We start from the raw sequence: 17973 nt of genomic DNA on the forward strand, positions 1-17973 counted from the left end.
TTCTACATTCTCTCTTGCTAAAATCATCAAAACATTCATGGTTCTCTACGCCAGTCCGGACATAATGAAACCTGAACAGCTTTTTTTTAAGGCACAGCCATTTTATTTCGTGAGAGAAATTTAGCCACTTACTTGCATGATGCACATTCTCACACACACGACATGCACACACAGAGGTGTGTGTGTATGTCTAAGGGACTAATGCTTTCTACACAACTCTGGCTTAGATGTGTCTCTTTTAGTTAAGATGTATACTTACGATTTAGTAAGTTTTAGTATAGCCCCTATTAAAAATTTGGCAACATCCATTATTAACGGTCTTTGAACTTGTAGTTACTACCACAAAGGCAAAACATACTTTCTGAGGCAAAGAGCAATGCCCCTGCGAGGCACAGGGCTTCAAGGTACAGGATTTGAAAACAACTGTGCTCTGGTAGCTAAGGGAAAAAAGCAATAGTGGATGCTACTGGAGATAGCATGATTTCTCTGTAGCTTTACTACTTAAAAACAAGCAATAGAAATACAATATGAGAGAAGTATCTTTAGGATATTAACAAAGGCCAAATTCCGTAACAGGCATAAAAGGTACTAACCTTAAAGGGAAAAAGTGGAAAACTGGCTCTAAATTAAAACAGAAAATTCTTATATATTTACAACCATCACAGGGGCCAGCTCCAAGGCACACACAGTAGGCTAAACCTATGTCTGCGGCATCAGCATCCCATATGGGAATGCTTCACTTTCGATTCAGCTCCCTGCTAATGGTCCAGGACAGCAGTGGAGGATGGCTCAAGTCCTTGGTCCCCTGCACCCACATGAATGACCTGGAAGACGCTCCTGGCTCCAAGCTTCGGACTGACACAGATCTGGCCACTGAGGCTATTTAGCGAGTGAGCCAGCAGATGGAAGATTGATCTCTCTCTCTCTCCGTATCTGCCTTTCAAAGAGAAAGACAAATTTCTACAAAAGGTATCATTAAGAGAGTGAAGAGCCAATTTGCAGAAAGGGAGAAAATATTTGTGGTACATATTGGCTATGGTCTAATGAAGAGCACCTTTCCAAAGCAGTAAGACAGGTACCCCAATGGAAAAGCAGATGACTTTCACAGACACTTGAGACACACACACATCTATCCAAATGAGCTATATATGCTTGAAATGGTATGGGATATCATTGATGAAAAGGAACATGTAAATTAAATCCTCAGGCTACTTCTCTATACACAACAGACTGGGAAAGAAGAAAAAGGCAGAAAATTAGTGTTGGTGAGGATGTGGGGCAATCAAAGCTCTACAAGCTGAGTGTGACAGTATCAAAATAGCAACAGCCACTGAAAGGTCCCAGCCCCTGAGAACTATCCAACATATTTTATCCACACATCAAGCCCATAAGTTTACAGAGGCACTCTTTATAAGAATCTAGGACTGGAAGTTAGCTGAACACCCATGAAATGTAGAATGAATAGAACACAGTGTGTTCACATAATGAAAAATCTATACAGCATTGGGAATGAGTGACTCAGAACTAAGACAACACTGTGGCTGACTCTCATACACAGAATGAAGAGCAGGACAAGGCACACACAATTCCATCGAGAGGGAGTTCAAGGCAGCCTTCAGCACTGGGTACCTCTGATGGAGCAGTGTTGGGAAGGAAGCTGCAGGGGCAGCGGTAACCATCAGATCTCTTGGCTTGGGTTTAGCTTCCTGGTTGTGTTCAGCTTGTGCAAATGGAATAGGACTCCCAATCAAATTGTTAAATATAGCTTGAAAATAGGATGCTGGACTTCCTATCATTGTTTACACCTACAATGTCACAACACACTTAAATAGCCAAATGAGGTGACTGTTGCTGAAGGACTATAATATTACAGTAAATACGGGTGGAAACAGTAGAAGAGGAATGGGGGGTGATTAGAAGGGGGAATCCCTGTATCTATGGAACCATATCATGATATTATGAATAAATAAATCGTTATTCACTTCAGATGCATGTAGTCTTTGCATGCAAACTATATTTTAACTTAAAAAGAAAACCAAAGAAATTATGAGAATCTGTCATTACTTGTGAAACAAAAAAGCAACCTAGCAAGTTTTCAGAATGATAGTTTAACACCAAATAATAGATTTTCTTCTCAAATCCAAAAATCTGCAGTTGCTTACCTGTAAAAACTTATTTAGTTGATTCTTTGACTTCTCCATAAACTTGTGATCTATAGATTTGAAAGGCAGCTTGCTGAGAGAAGGCAACTGGACTTTTTTTAAAGTAGGGACACACTGTGGAGAGGAAAATTAAATGTTAATGTTGAGATTGTATTTTAAACAAAAAATTAGAATTAGAACAAACCAAGGATCTTCCTCTTTCATTTGTTCCTTTGAGATTTAAGACCTTGAAAAGACATCTGTTGTAACTAAGCTCAAAAGAGAGAAGAACATTGGATGAGAAAAGTTAAAGCTTATCCCCAGATTCACAAACACCAATAAGCGGCTGACCACAAAGCCAGGCTGAGAAGATGGATTTATACACCACGCATGGCAGCACACCATGCTAGGAATGCAAGCCTGACACAAGAAAGCTTGGCCAACAGAAGTTGTTGTGTTCACACATCTCTCTAGAAATATTATCAAAGTTTAAAAAAAAAGAAAAAAAGGAAACCTGGGTTGTAACTCTTTTGCTGCTTCTCAATGGCAAACTTATAAATACATTAATAATCATGAAATAAATTAATAAATAACAGACTGGCCTTTGTGACTTAAATCTTACATTTGGCCAGATGTTGTACCACAAATGTGTCCCTTTTTCTCAGCAGCTCTGTTAATGTTATTTTCTTAGGCTTGGTGTGATGGCTCAGTGTCTAAATCCTCACCTTGCAAGCACCGGGATCCTTTGGCACTGGTTTGTGTCCTGGCTGCTCCACTTCCCATCCAGCTCCCTGCTTATATCCTAGAAAAGCAGTAGACGCTGGCCTAAAGCCTTGGGACCCTGCACTCACGTGGAAAGACCCAGAAGGAGCTCCTGGCTCTTGGCTTCATTTTGGCTCAGCTCCAGCAGTCGCACCCATTTGGGGACTGAACCAGGGGATGAAAGATATTTCTGTCTTTCCCTTCTCCTTAAATCTGCCTTTCCAATAAAAATAGCTAAAACTTTAAAAAGAAAATGTTGTTTTCTTTTTAAAAAAGACTTACTTTATTTACTTGAAAGAGTTATACATAAATAGGTAGAAGGAGGCACAGAGATCTTGCATTGGCTGGTTCCCTCCCCAAATGGCTGTAATGGCCAGGACTGGGCCAGGCCAAATTCAGGAATTTAGAACTCCACCATGTTTCCGAGTGGATAGCAAGGGCCCAAGCACTTAATCCATTTTCCCTTGCCTTCCCAGGCATTTTAGCAGTGAGCTGGATCAGAAGTGGAGCAGCCAGGACTTGAATGAGTATTCTTAGGGGATGTGCTCACATGGGATGTCAAGGTTGCTGGCAGTGTCTTAATCCTCTGTACCACAACTCCAGCCCTCCATAAAATTGCAAAGAAATGAAATGAAGAGTTGTAAGGGAAGCTTAAAATCACAAGAGACCAAAAAACGTGCTTCATATATTAACTGTCATTGGGAAGGATTCTCACAACAGGAAAATTCATAGATCAGAAGCGGCATGTGAGGGAAGAGATCAGCATCAGTCCGAGATGAAGGCAGATGCAACAAGACAAACAAGCATGGAGGTTCTAAAGGCTTGTTTCCTCTCCACTTCAGTGTCATTAGCTTTGGTTTCATAACAGTCTGTCACAGGGAAAAAATATGTTTTTCTGTATCATCAATTTTACTCCATAACTTTTCAAAAAATGTCTTCTTTTATGAAGATGAATATCTTGCTGCCCATAATACTGGAGTGACTACAGTCCACTGGAGAAATGCTGCAGTGTGTGACATTCAGTTTTAGCCAGCATCCTTTTCAAAGCAGCTGAAGAAGTGATGGCATATAGAAGTCATAAAACATCCTAGGAGATAAGATTAAAGGACAGAGACACACCGCATTTGCGAAAGAGTCTGGGGAGTGACTATAAGGTTTTATTAATATCAGTGCATCCCAAAGAAGAGAAAAATGGATCTGAACGAAAGTAGGAATGACTGGAGAAGTTTTCATTGCTGGGGTAAGGGGCCATTGCTTTAGGTGGGAGGGGAGTTGGAGAAGATGCAATTCCTGAGCCCACGTGGGAAGAACAGGCACTGAGAGGGAAACGATGTGGATGTCAATCTTGGTGAGGCCAACAATGCCCACGCTCAATGAGAGGCTAGTCAAGCATTGGGCCACTTTCCTTATTCATCACAAAAAAGACTCAATCTACATCAGTGTCACCCACCATAGGATATACATGCTGCTTTGGGAGCCATAACAATAAACACATATCCCTTACCATATACTCATGTATATACACATAAAACCAAAAACAAAAGTTTTGGACATGATGCTCATTACTGATACTACCTGCACTGACAAAATCCACCCTAGTGTTTATTATCAAGCACAAATTCTAAATGCTTTGTCTACATCTTTATATACTTATTTCCTAATTCTTCTAACCCTATAAAGTAGATTAGCAATTATATTTAGTCGATGAGGAAAAGGAGGCAATATCAAACTGAGTGGCAAATCCCAGGTCACATACTTTGTGGAAGGTGGGGCTAGGATTTGAAGCCAAGCCGATGGGCTCTGTGGGCTGTGCTTTCAGCCCATATGCTGGGCTGCACACTTCAGCAGCCGTAAATTCCAATACACCCTATGCTCTTTTTCAAATTGCTACAATTCCTACTGAACTCATTTCATACTCACTAATGGGTCAAAACTGGCAGCCTCAACACCACTGGCTGATCCTTGGGTCTCTTCGAGCTCAGTGGATCCTACTGCTCTTTCCAATGACACCCAGTTATTTACCTTGAAGGATTTAGACTAGAGATGTTTGATTTGTGAGTAAACTTTCAAACGTCACAGTGAAAATGCCATTTTGCCAATGTCCAGAACAATGAGAAAAGATTATCTGGGCTCCTTATGTGTAAAAGTTGAGAAATGGGCTCTTTAATTTCTTTTTACGCAGTAATTCTAGAATCTTGTGTTCATGAGGATACATACCTCACTAAGTTTCCGGTGTAAATTCTGAAACTCACTGAGCCTTCTTGGGACTGTCCAGTTCTTAGTTTCAATTCCTCCAACTTCTTGTAGGCTTACCATGACAAAGTAACAAGGCATTTGCTCACCATTCTCTTCTGTAACCTTGAAAAAAAAATTAAAAACAGCAGCAATAGAAAGCTTAGTGAGTGGATAAGGTCAGAAGATTTTTAAATGCCCCTGAGACTTTCCTTTTGTTAATGCCACCATACCTGGTACCCTGCCCTAACAGCTGGAGCTGGGCCAGGAGGAAGCCAAAAGGCAAGAACTCCATCCAAGTTCCCCAGTGGTTGGCAGGAACTTAAGTAGTTGGTCCACGAGCCACTGCTTCCCAGGCACACCAGCAGAAAGCTGGATTCAAAGCAGAGCAGCAGACCTTAAACTAGCACTCCCCTACTGTTATCAAGTGGCAGCTCAACTTGCGGCACCACAAAGCCTATTTCTAGGTTTTGATTTTTGTTTTCTCTTCTCCAAGTTTCAAAAAGTGATTTCCATTTTATTTCAACCTTCAGTGAGAATACAGACTGGTAATTCAACTACATTAAATGTTCCTTTATCAAAGTTGATTCCAATTCTACTGAACAAGCATGATTTTCTGCCTAAGTGGAATGAAATCAGATCTGTACCAATCAACTCAGGTGAAACAGAATAAACACAAGGGGAGAGAAAAGCAGTGCAAGTGTGGTCCAGGATGAAGTCAAACTTTTAAGGTAAATGGTGACAAAAGCAGTCAAACCAACCTCTCCACTGGTGATGGAAGCCTTCCACATGCCAAGGTTTTCACACCACCAGTCGGTTCTTGCCATGTGCAGCTGAAGGTCTGTGCGTTCCTTCTCTATGAGAATAATTTCATCCTTCAACTTGGAAACAATCTACCACAGGGAAGACATTTTGAGGGTTAGCAAAACACTGTTGAAAAGTTACAGTTGAACAAAGTAACAGGGCACAAAATTAACACAGAAAAATCAATCGTGCTTCCATGTACTAACCTAACAATGAATAAATAAGCCAAACAAGAAATAAGCAAAACAATTCCATTTATGATTGCATCAAAAAGAATAAAATGCTTAGGAATTATTTTATCCACAGAAATGAAAGATTTCTCTAATGAAAGCTATAAAACAAGGGCTGGCCTGAACTTGAACTGTGGTTATGCAACAAGGTGGAGGAATCCACCATGCTGGGAGGGTTTGGGGAGGGGTGGGGAGAATCCCAGTACCTATGAAACTGTGTCACATAATACAATGTAATTAATGAATTTAAAATAAAATTAAAAAAAAAAAAAAAAAGAGAGAAAGAAAAAAAAAAAAAAAAAAAAACAAGAGCTGGCATAGCAAGTAAAAGCTGCTGCCTGAGACTCAGACATCCCGTGTGGGTGCTGGTTGGAGTTTCGGCTGTTCCACTTCCTGTTCAGCTGCTTGCTAATGCCCCTGGGAAAGCAGTGGAGAATGGCCCAAGTGCTTGGTTCTCACGCACATGCTCCGGAGATGCAGAGCTCCCGGCCCTCGGTATCGAGGCCATTTGCGGAGTGAACCAGCCGATGATGATCTCACTTTCTCCCTCCCTCTCACTTACTATCTGTAATTGTGCCTTTCAAGTAAATGAAAATGTTTATTAAAAAAAGAAAACCACAAAACATTAGTGAATCATACCGATGAAAAATACTTGTAAAAACATTTCAATTCATAGATTAGAAGGCTAACAAAAACAATCTAAATTCAAGGTAGCATCTATTAAAATATCAATTAAATTTTTTTGCAGAAATTGAACAACCTACTAAAAAAACACAATGGAATCTCAAGGATTTCATCATGTTACTGAATAGTCAAAACAATTCTGAAAAAAGAACAAAGTTGGAGGATTCACATTTCCTGAATACAAAACTCACTACAAAGCTACAATAACAACACGGATCGACATAAACATATAGGCCAATGGAATACAATACAAAGCCCAGAAATACAATTTAGATGACATTTTTAGATAAGTGCCAAGACCACTCAATGGAAAAAAAAAAGTCTTTCTAATAGTACTGGGAAAAGTGGACATCCATATGCAAAAGAACAAAGTTGGATCTTTACCAAGCATCATATGCAACAATTAACTAAAAATAAATCAAAGAGCTACACATAAGTTCAAAAGCTAAGCAACTATTAGATAAAAACATAGGGAGGAAAATTTCAGAACACTGGCTTTGGCTGTGATTTGCTGTTTATGACCATTGAGGCAGACAAGAACAACAAAACAGAAACATTGGATCTTACTGAAGTTAAAAAACTTAGATGCAGCAAAGAGATGCGCGCAAGTCAGAGCATGGGAGACACTTGAAAATCATGTATCTGACAAAATGTATAGAAAACTTAAATCAGCATTAGAAATAGAACCATTTAAAAATGAGCAAAACACTATTTATTCATTTCTCCAAAGAAGATACACAAATGTGTGAGAAGATCTTCAATACAACTAATCATCCAGGCAATGCAAATCAGCAAAACAAGTCTATTAGAATGACTACTACTAGAAAAAAAAAAAAAAAAAACAGGAGCAAAGGGAAAGAGAGGGGGAAGAGAAGGGAGGGGAAGAAAAGAAACCAGTGCTGGCAAGGTGAGGGCAGGACTGAAACCCTGCAGGCTGTCAGTGGGAATGTGAAATGGTACAGATGCTGCAAAACAGCATGATGTTTTCTGAAAAAAAAAAAAAAAAAAAACTAAAAACAGAATTGTCACAGGACTCAACAATTCTACTTTGGGGCATATGTCCATAAGACCTAGGAGCAGGATCTTCAGGAGAGATTTGTTGGTCCATGTTCATAACAGACCTGCTCACAGTAGCCAAAAGGTGGAAGCACACTAAGTGCCTTGTGATGGATGAACAAAATGAAACAAAATGTCCAGGTATAAAAAGGAGATTCTGACACATACTACAACATGGATGAACTTAGAAGACATGCTAAGCAAAACATGCCAGTCACAAAAGGACTAACACTGCGTGACTCCACTCATACACTATCCTGAAAGCAGGTAAATTCATAAAGACAGGAGGTAGGAAGGTGGCTGCCAGGGCTGGGAAAAGGGTGAAGAGGGGAGTTATCATTTAGTGAGTACAGAGCTTCCACTTTCATGTTGAAAGAAGTTCTGGGGATGGATGGTAGGGATGGCTACAGACCAATGTGAACGTATTCAATGCCATTGAGCTGTACATGGAAAAATGGCCACAAATTTTGTTCTGAATATTTGCCATGATGATTAAAAATTGCAATGCTTGTCATCTGCTGTGGGGTTATATAACCCTGTAGCTTGAGGAGTGAGGCTTTGCCCTCCAAGGTTTATTTCCCATTTCAGTACGCCTATTGGCAGCACCCCTTGCCTACATCATGCCCCTGCCTTCTATCACAGACGAGCACTGTGACTATTTTATGTTCATGTGTCTTTTCATTCTGAAAGCAGCCTGTGCATTGGCTCTTCACAATGATAAGTACAGCACTGTGTATTTATTCATCATGTATGTTAGCAAGGTTCTTCCTGGTCAATACCTTACTCCCAATATTAACCTAGAATTCGACAGGTTTCTCCAAACTCACAAAACCTCTGTAGAAAAAAAAAAAAATCTGGGAAATAAATTCCAGGAAACCAAACTAAAAGGATGACTTCACATTTAGTAGTTACTTCTATTACAGCATTGGTTTAGTTGTGCAGATGAATTTAATGGATTGCCAAAACCTTTTCAATATCAATCTTCACCTTGAAAAAAATCACTAGATATACTAATTTATTTCTGCCAGCATGACTGAAAGACAGAAGAGGGAAGGAATCAGCTCGTGAGCATCCCCAGGGACCTCTGAACCTCGTACACAGAAGCAAGTCACCTGCTCCAGCAACCTGTGAACACCATGACATCACAGGAAATGCAAAGACCTTCACCTCAGCCAGATTAGTGGTCAATCTGAGCCATAACATGAGAAGTATACCTCCGATGATTCTCCATGGTGATCAGAAGTTCTTTTACGAAAGGCAAAAAAAGGTCTTCCAACCAATGAACCCAACCAAAAACTCGGAGACCTTTCCTTAGCTCAGCTTTCATACTGTTACCCATAAACTCATTTTTGTTCATAATGAGATGATTCCAGAGTGAAAGACCACCATTCTTAAAAGAACATGTCAGACTGCAGACATGGATCACCTACCATGCCAGCCAATCTTGTTCATTATCTCAAAGATATTCTTACAATTTGATTTGAGGGCTTTCTGGGAAGGACTCCCTGGAAAAGGAAGAATGGATGTGTTTCCTGTAGTACACAGGACACTGGGTTACTTGACTCCTTTCCAGAGGATCACCAAGTACTACTCACGTGATCTTTACATTACATATCCTATCCTCCACAAAGCTCATAAAGAGATTACAACAAACACGCTATATCATTGCAGAACTTCCTTTGTTTTCTTCTTTTGTAAAGAAAATTCATTGGATTAACTATACAACAGCTAGATCATAGATGAAGAGATATTTCCCTTGTATTTTTTTGACAGGCTCATGATAAGTTGTTCCTTTCACTTGGATTCAAGAATCTTCTCCAACTCCAAGTGTTTGTATGTCCATGAAAGAAACACTAAGGAAGTTTAAATTGGGTTTACCGAAAAGCCAGCATGACTCACTGAAACTATTTTGTCCCAAGTTGTTTTCCTCTTGAATGCTTGACACCCTTAAACACACATTCAAAGAGTACCACAGTAGACCTGATTGGCAGCCCAAAGAGCATCAGCCACACCTAGAGCACACAAGTCTTTCTGGACTCCAAAGACACATAAACACAAAGCAAAAAGCCACCGTTTAGTTTGAGAGATGTCATTTTAGTGAGGTCCAATATGTCCATGCATCCATTTCAAGATTTATTTTATTTATTTGAAAAGTAGAGTAGCAGAGAGGAAGAGAGAAAGAGAGACAGAGATCTCCCATACATTGGTTCATTATCCAGATGGTCATAAGGCTAGGGCTAGGCCAGGCTGAAGCCTGACATTCCATTTAGGTCTCCACATGGGTGATGGAGACCCAAATACTAAGGCCATTTTTCTGCTGCTTTCTCAGATGCATCAGCAGAGAGTGGAATCGAAAACAGAGCAGCTGTGATTCACACCTGTGCTCACATACAGGATGCCAGTGTCACAGGTGGTAGCTTAGTCTGTTATGCTCCAATGTTGGCCCATGTTTAAGTGTCTAACTTTTACTGCCTTTTGGCCTCACAATTTATTTCTTGCACAATTCTGTGAGGTCCTCTGATTTGTAACTGTGGCAGTTAAGAGGGAAAAACAGTGTGTTTTTTTTTAAACTCATTTGAAAATTGATTTTAACACAGGAGAAAGCTATACCCCTTTCCAGAAAGATATGTGGATAAGTCAGATAGAACAGTTTAATCACAGTTGGCGAATCAGAAAGAACTCAAACTCATATGAAATGGAAAACAAACATTTTATTCTAATTCTAGCCTAGAAGTAAAAAAATAATAATGAAAGTTACTCACAGTCAAAATCCTTTTTAAAGAAACTGACAGTTCTCAAGATAAACTGAAAAGTACCATTAATTATAATTATACCAATGAAAACGTTCAGAGACAACCTTGAAAGCAAAGGAGTTACCTTCTTGTCAGGTTTTGGTGCATTTTGAATAGAATTTAGAGCTTGCCTTTTATATTCAAGTTTCTCATTTAGTTCTCGGAGTTTGTTTACAGCAAAACTGGCTTGTTCATTCATCCGACTGGTGCCTTCATCCGATGCTTCCTCCCCAGACTCCCCTCCTGGGCCCTGGAGGAGAAGGTCATATATGTCCACATTTTATAAAAATAGAACACTCAGCAGTTATTATCCAATACAAGTGTAGAGATTCTCTATCATTTTTTAAAGATTTATTTATTATTATTGGAAAGGCAGACATACAGAGAGGAGGAGAGACAGAGAGGAAGATCCTCTGTCCGATGGTTTACCCCTCAAGTGGCTGCAACAGCTGGAGTTGAGCCAATCCAAAGACAGGAACCAGGAGCCAGGAGCTTCCTCCAGGTCTCCCATGCAGGTGCAGGGTCCCAAAGCCTTGGGCCGTCCTTTACTGCTTTCCCAGGTCACAAGCAGGGAGCTGGATGGGAAGTGAGGCCACTGGGATTAGAACTGGCACCCATATGGGATCCCGGGCATGCAAGGCGAGGACTTTAACCACTACGCTATCGTGCTGGGCCTGATTCTATATAATTTTAATACACTGTTCTAAAATACTAGACTCCAGTAAGGAAAGAATACTATAGCAGAAAGCTTAGGAGCGGGCTGTTATACCTCAGCAAAGAGAAAAATCAAAATATTTGCAACTAACTGGTGCTCGTAGTTTTCAAAAAACATCCAATAACCCAAAGAAAGCAGAGAAAACTCCACTCCATTATTTCCTACATTGCAGAAAATTCACATGGAACAAGGAGAGGCAAGGGATTATCCTCTCAACCTGAAAATACCATCGCTTACATTTGCCAAAGACAATAAGATTTGGCTTTTTCTAGTCCACTGGCTAGGATGAAAACACACACACATTCCTTTAAAAAAAAATCTTCCAAATTTTCACTAGTAAAAGTATTTTCAGCATGTACTTTGCTTAGTCCTCCTCTTAAAGATTTATTTGACAAGTAAAGTGGCATTTGGAAGGGCCTTAAGACTCATAAAGAACTATGCAGCTTGAACCAATCTGGGGAGAGCACCAGGCAGCATGTAAAACAGATCTGTGAGTGGCAACAACACGCAGAGCACCGCTGAGAACTGCTGAGAATCACCTCCGGCTCTGTTTCCTCCTTCACTCTTCCCTAGCTTCTTTTCTGCTAATTTTATGTATTTTAACAAATAATACGTTTAATCTTTTTAAAGACAAAATAGAATATTGAGTCAGAGTAAAGCAGCCACTTCCATTTTTCTGTGTTCTTTTCACTTCCTGCCTCTAAGTATATATCCTTCTATCTTATAACAAAAGTCTCTACGTTCGGCATATATCGGAGTGGGCATCTGTTTTTTTCATCTACTATTATGCTGCATATTTTTAGTGCCTACAGTCATCAACAGTATAGCTCTGATAGCTGGATTGAATTCTGTTACAATGGTGATTTATGGAAGTATATCGAAGTATATCTCCATTAATGTTCTGGCTATGGCTCAATTCTCTCTCCCTCTCTCTATTCTTTTTTTACAGTCCCAAATGTACTACAACCAACTCTATCACACCTAAACTTACTTTTCTCTAAATTTTCATTTTTTCCCAAGAATAAGTTTCCATAAGCTCTAAATCTCAGAATATAGAACCTAGAGTAGAAACTCTTACAATGTCAGTAAAACATACAGCTTTCATTGACTTTTATATGATTGTGCACACTTTTTTCATCTTAGTTCATTATTGTCTATCCAATTAACAGTTCATTCAAGTCCTTACTCAATTATCTGTTGCACATTGATGTTTTTATTAATTTGACTAACCAATAGCATCTGCTATAATACTAAACGTTTTTAATTTTTGAAATAACATAAACCGTGATCTTAAAAATAAATAAATGAGTAATGAGCTTTGCACCAATTAGTTCACATTTTATATATATAGAAAGAAGCAATGAAACATTTCTGAAGGTCTAAATGAAGGTCATACAATTTAACAACAATTAAGAGTCCTTTAGCTGAATTCTAATACCATCAAGAGTAAGTGCTTGATTCCTAGGAGCTTTAGATACAGTGAACCACGCAGAAAGAAAGAAGTTCAAGATAAATCATATTCACTCTATAGAAGGTGACTGTAACACCCTTTGCTTTACTCACAAATCATAAGGTGCCCATAAATCAGTATTAGTAAGAAAGATGGCATGTGGAGCTATTCGAAATGATAGACTATATTAGAAATCAAACTTAAGGGTTTCTTAGCAAGGCTTCTCTTGGAACATTTTAATTTCATCTGATATTTTTAATTCCACAATATTTCCCATTACTCCTCCCCTATCCAGATATCTCCTCATAATTTCTCCTATTCTGTCTTTATTCTGGAATTGGACCAAAGTTGTACTGATTTTCTTGACTGGTCTAAGATACAAACGGCCCACTCCAAGATTCTGTGTCCTCATTTCTCAGTAGTCAGATCAGGGCACAGGTCTAAGGCAGGTCTAAGGCAGGGAGCTCTTTTACTCAGTACTGGCAGGTGTCAACAAATCAAAAGAACATAAAGGGGGCCTGGCGGTGTGGTCTAGCGGCTAAAGTCCTCGCCTTGAAAGCCCCGGGATCCCATATGGGTGCCGGTTCTAATCCCGGCAGCTCCACTTCCCATCCAGCTCCCTGCTTGTGGCCTGGGAAAGCAGTTGAGGACGGCCCAATGCTTTGGGACACTGCACCCGCGTGGGAGACCCGGAAGAGGTTCCAGGTTCCTGGCATCGGATCGGCGCGCATCAGCCCGTTGCGGCTCACTTGGGGAGTGAATCATCGGACGGAAGATCTTCCTCTCTGTCTCTCCTCCTCTGTGTATATCTGGCTGTAATAAAATGAATAAATCTTTAAAAAAAAAAAAAAAAAAAAAAAGAACATAAAGGGAGAGGGAAAAAAAAGTACAAAAGACCAGAGGCGGGCCTGGAGGCGTGGCCTAGTGGCTAAAGTCCTCGCCTTGAACTCACCACCTTGAATGCCCGGGATCCCATATGGTCACCGGTTCTAATCCCAGCAGCTCCACTTCCCATCCAGCTCCCTGCTTGTGGCCTGGGAAAGCAGTCAAGGATGGCCCAAAGATTTGGGACCCTGCACCCACATGGGAGACCCAGAGGAGGTTCCAGGTTCCCAGCTTCAGATTGGTTCAGCACCGGCCGTAGCGGCTCACTTGGGGAGTGAATCATCGGACGGAAGATTTTCCTCTCTGTGTCTCCTCCTCTCTGTATATCTGACTTTGTAATAAAAATAAATAAATCTTTTAAAAAAGGGCCAGAGGCAATAAGCTAATTTAAGATTACTGCTCATTATCCTTAGGTTCCTGTGTATTAACATAGAAAGGCGTGCATCCAACTTGGCTTACATCACATGCATCCACCCAATCAATTATATTTACGGCTCTTCTACTGAGAAGCAAGCAGACAGTTCAGTGTGACTCACCATGTCATCCTTGCTGGAAATCAGCTGGGAGGCATGCTTTTCATCCTCTTTCATCATCAGTTTCTCATACAGGTCACTGACAATGAATGAAGGGTAATACCTCTCCTTCAGGGTCTCATAAACATCCCATTGGATCCTGTAGAACACCTCAATACCTTTGTTGCCTACAAGACACTGCTGGATTTCTTTGTAAAGTGACTTTTCCACAGCTATTTCTTTACTTTCCACAAAGAAATTTTGGTAAATTTCACCAACTAGTTGCGGAATTTCATTCTGAAAAGGCAGAGAGATGAAGAACATAGAGTTAAAGAATATAATGTTTGGGAGAAATTATTTTCCTCAGCTCTCTGAAGATGGTGAGGACGCGACAAAGGCCCTGACACCACTGTAGGGCTTGGGTGTTTGCGTCCACAATCAGGACTAAGGGGTAACGGAGAGACTTAGAAAAACCCACTATCTTCCTTAAAATGAACACTTCATGCTGAACAGTTCATGTCTGCAATTTCTTTTTTAAACAATAAAGATTCTCTTCCTACAACATAAACCCAGATACTACTAAAATTAATCTGGCTTTTTAATCTAATACAAGTAATTGGAAGTGCCAGTTCTCATCAAAGAAAGAAGTGAATATAATGGTTGTGCAATTTTTAAAAGTAGGAAAAATACTCCTCAAAGTGATCATGCTGCAATCAAATTTATAGTGTACAGCTTAGCCCTAAAGCAGCACACTCGGGTCTTAACTATCCTTTGGAAATGTCAACATCTTTTCTGACTGACACAATCTACATTTCCTCCAGAGGCACTTCCCCGTTTCTGGGAGTGCTATGCAAAGTTCTCAGTGATATACAAGAATATTAAGGTGTGAATATTAAGGTATTCAGCATAACCAGTATGATCAACCGAACGAACACTGCCAAACATTCTACATTCAAGTCAGTGTTGAAAGGTCAAAATATGGCTGTGCTGTGGAAGTGCTCATTCTGTGCAATTTTCTCAGACTGTCTTCATTGTGTAAAAATATTCTGTAGGATTGGTTTTGATCATTTTGCTTTGAGAGCAGTGAAAAGTCATTTACAGTCAAACCTGGTGATTAGACTCAACAATAAAATTAACAAGCATTATTTTGGATAAATGGAAGCAATTTATGTTCTGTAAAGTAACTATAAAAGATACCCCTAAGATTTAAAAATACAAGTTTGGATTTAATTTCTTATCAACCTACTTAATGATTGTGACATATTTTAAATGGGTATTTTGTTTTAGCAAAACTTATGCAAATGAGTAAAGGTACAGAATGTGTTTATTTAAAAAAATTTTTCAAAATATTAGATGTAATACATGGCATATATATACACTATGCATATTTTTATATTATGTGGTTTATAGATATACACAGATGTATACACACATATTTAAACAATCTTTAATTCTTCAATATATATTGGGAATTTGTCATACTCAAAGCATAAAGCTGGGTTCTTTAAGCGAAACTTGTAATCAAAAATGCTTTTTTTTAATCTTCCTTTGAAGATCAGTCCAAAAATTCTCATTATAATATTATAAATGGCAAGGTTAGAAAACTGATCTGTTAAATGGTAAGATCAAGTGCACCATAATAGTAACGTTGATGAATATGAAGACCTGCTTTGTTAGAGTGTATTTAAAAAGTTACACTTATAAATCTCTTCTGAAAGCATCTCTGTAAAAAATACAATGTAAGCTCACTTGTCTTTATGAGCTAGGACATAATGCCAATAGTGCATTTAGTTTCCAGTGTTCTTTCGGCTCTTACATTACTGTTACTGAAACAGATCCACTGCCTAACAAACAAACTTTCCTCAGCTACTGATCGACATCCCTTTGAGCTTTAGATACTACCTTGTTAGCACTCTTTAAATGTTCCACGGCCTCCCAAAACCCAATCAGAGCTTGCTTGTCTATTCTTTCCATGTACAAGTGAAAGTTCTCGCGGTAGAAAGAATTGGACAAGATGTCTTCAAATTGAAGAATCTGTAGGGGAATTTAAGAAAAAGTTTTGAGAATATAAATTTTAATGTTAGTTGTGCTAACTTCCATGGATTAATTTCTATACAGCAGCAGGAAGGAAAATACATTCTTGAAAGTGAGCTAATGTTATATAAAAGGGAACTTTAGAAAGCTCCTTAAAAATGTGTATTATGAAAACAAACCAAGCATGGATTTCAATAATTTTTTTGCCCAAATAAAGAGCTTTACATCCATTTTGCCATGAATTGGCAAAGTGAAATGTTTCTTCTGTCACCTTCCTAAATTTTACACAGAGCAAAGATTACTGAATATTCAAAACTTACCCACTTGGTGGTGCGAACACAAGCACCAAGCCTTACCTTCTGGCTCTGAGGTCCTTCCCCCTCGTCCAAGGTCCCGTCCTCTTGCTGGTCATAGGCAGGCCCGCCCAGGACTCGGATTCTCTTCTCGCACTGCTTCTTGGCCACGGTGAGCTGGTTAATGTACCTTTTCATATTCCTGGCCCTCAGGAGATCAGCCTTCATGGCAGCAGTCTCCTTACCTTGATCAGGACAGGGGAACGTGCTCAGTCAGAAGATGAGGCATACAAGAGGGAATCTGACAACTGTGACCCAGAGAGTCAGATCGGTGTCTGATGTGGTACATTTTGAACAGTAGATACTGAACAAAATAACAGGACAGAATTCATGATAAATGCATATGTACCCCTTACTACAAATACTGGTCATTTCCAAATATTATTTCTGAATAGATCATTAACAAAACTTATATAAGTTTAAAACACTTTTCCATAAATCTATCTGTATATATATATATATATATATATATATATATATACACTTACAAATTGATGTGGTTGTAGATGTCTACTAACAGAGAAAATTATTACTTTCTGTGTGCATGTACATGCAAACATACTTATTTATAAGTATGTGTTGACTACTCACTATGAATTAGAAACTGGCTAGGCTTTTGATAGTCAAGACCAACTGTCTGCTATCAGAGAACTTCTTGAGACCCAGCAAGTAAGAAATCCAGGCAGTTGGGGCCCCCATGGTGGCATAGCAAGCTAATCTCATATGTGCGCTGGTGCTGGTCCTGGATGCACTTCCAATCCAGCCTAGGAAAGCAGCAAAGGATGGTTCAAGGTCTTGGGCCCCTGTACCCACATAGGGGACTGGGGATAAAAGCTCCCAGCCCTAGCTTCAAATAAGCATAGCTCTGACCTTTGCAGCCACTGGGGGAGTAAACCAGCAGAGGGAAAACCTCTCTCTGCTTCTCATTCTCTCTTTGCAAAATCTGTCTCTCAAACAAAAATGAATAAACTTTTAAAAATGCTTTAAAAAAGAAATCCAAAGAGTAAAGGCAATTGTGAGTGTACTATGGACTACAAAGAAAATGCCCAAGTGCCAATGAACTATTTTACAGGAGGCTCTAAGCTAGAATTGATTGAGAAAACTACATTCAAACAAAAGTGAAAATGAATACAGTGTGGCAAACAAAAAAAATAGCACATGTGAGATTGAGAACACGGGGGCAGGAAAGAAAACAGAGCTTAGGAGGAACTGAAAGAAGTCCAGCATAGCAGATGTTAAAGGAGCAAAAGATCCAAAATAAATCTGAAGCAGACAGGAACCAGAGGACGGAGCTTTAAGCCAGAGAAAGAACTTTAGCCTGAG

At 39.5% G+C, this 17973-nt stretch overlaps 1 protein-coding gene across 2 annotated transcripts in view; it reads right to left on the reverse strand.

Annotated features, from left to right (window-relative positions):
- SNX25 (sorting nexin 25) overlaps window positions 1-17973 on the reverse strand; it is a 122046-nt gene that overhangs the window by 14600 nt on the left and 89473 nt on the right. For both annotated transcript variants that reach the window (XM_058669916.1, XM_058669917.1), the window contains 7 exons: window positions 16654-16835; window positions 16166-16297; window positions 14288-14560; window positions 10787-10951; window positions 5897-6028; window positions 5121-5261; window positions 2163-2276 (listed from right to left, as the gene is read on the reverse strand). In XM_058669916.1, the coding sequence (XP_058525899.1) occupies window positions 2163-2276; window positions 5121-5261; window positions 5897-6028; window positions 10787-10951; window positions 14288-14560; window positions 16166-16297; window positions 16654-16835 (1139 nt within the window). The remainder of the gene's footprint in view (window positions 1-2162; window positions 2277-5120; window positions 5262-5896; window positions 6029-10786; window positions 10952-14287; window positions 14561-16165; window positions 16298-16653; window positions 16836-17973) is intronic.

Source organism: Ochotona princeps, chromosome 11 (genome assembly GCF_030435755.1).
Source record: "Ochotona princeps isolate mOchPri1 chromosome 11, mOchPri1.hap1, whole genome shotgun sequence".
In the NCBI taxonomy this organism is placed as follows: domain Eukaryota; kingdom Metazoa; phylum Chordata; class Mammalia; order Lagomorpha; family Ochotonidae; genus Ochotona; species Ochotona princeps.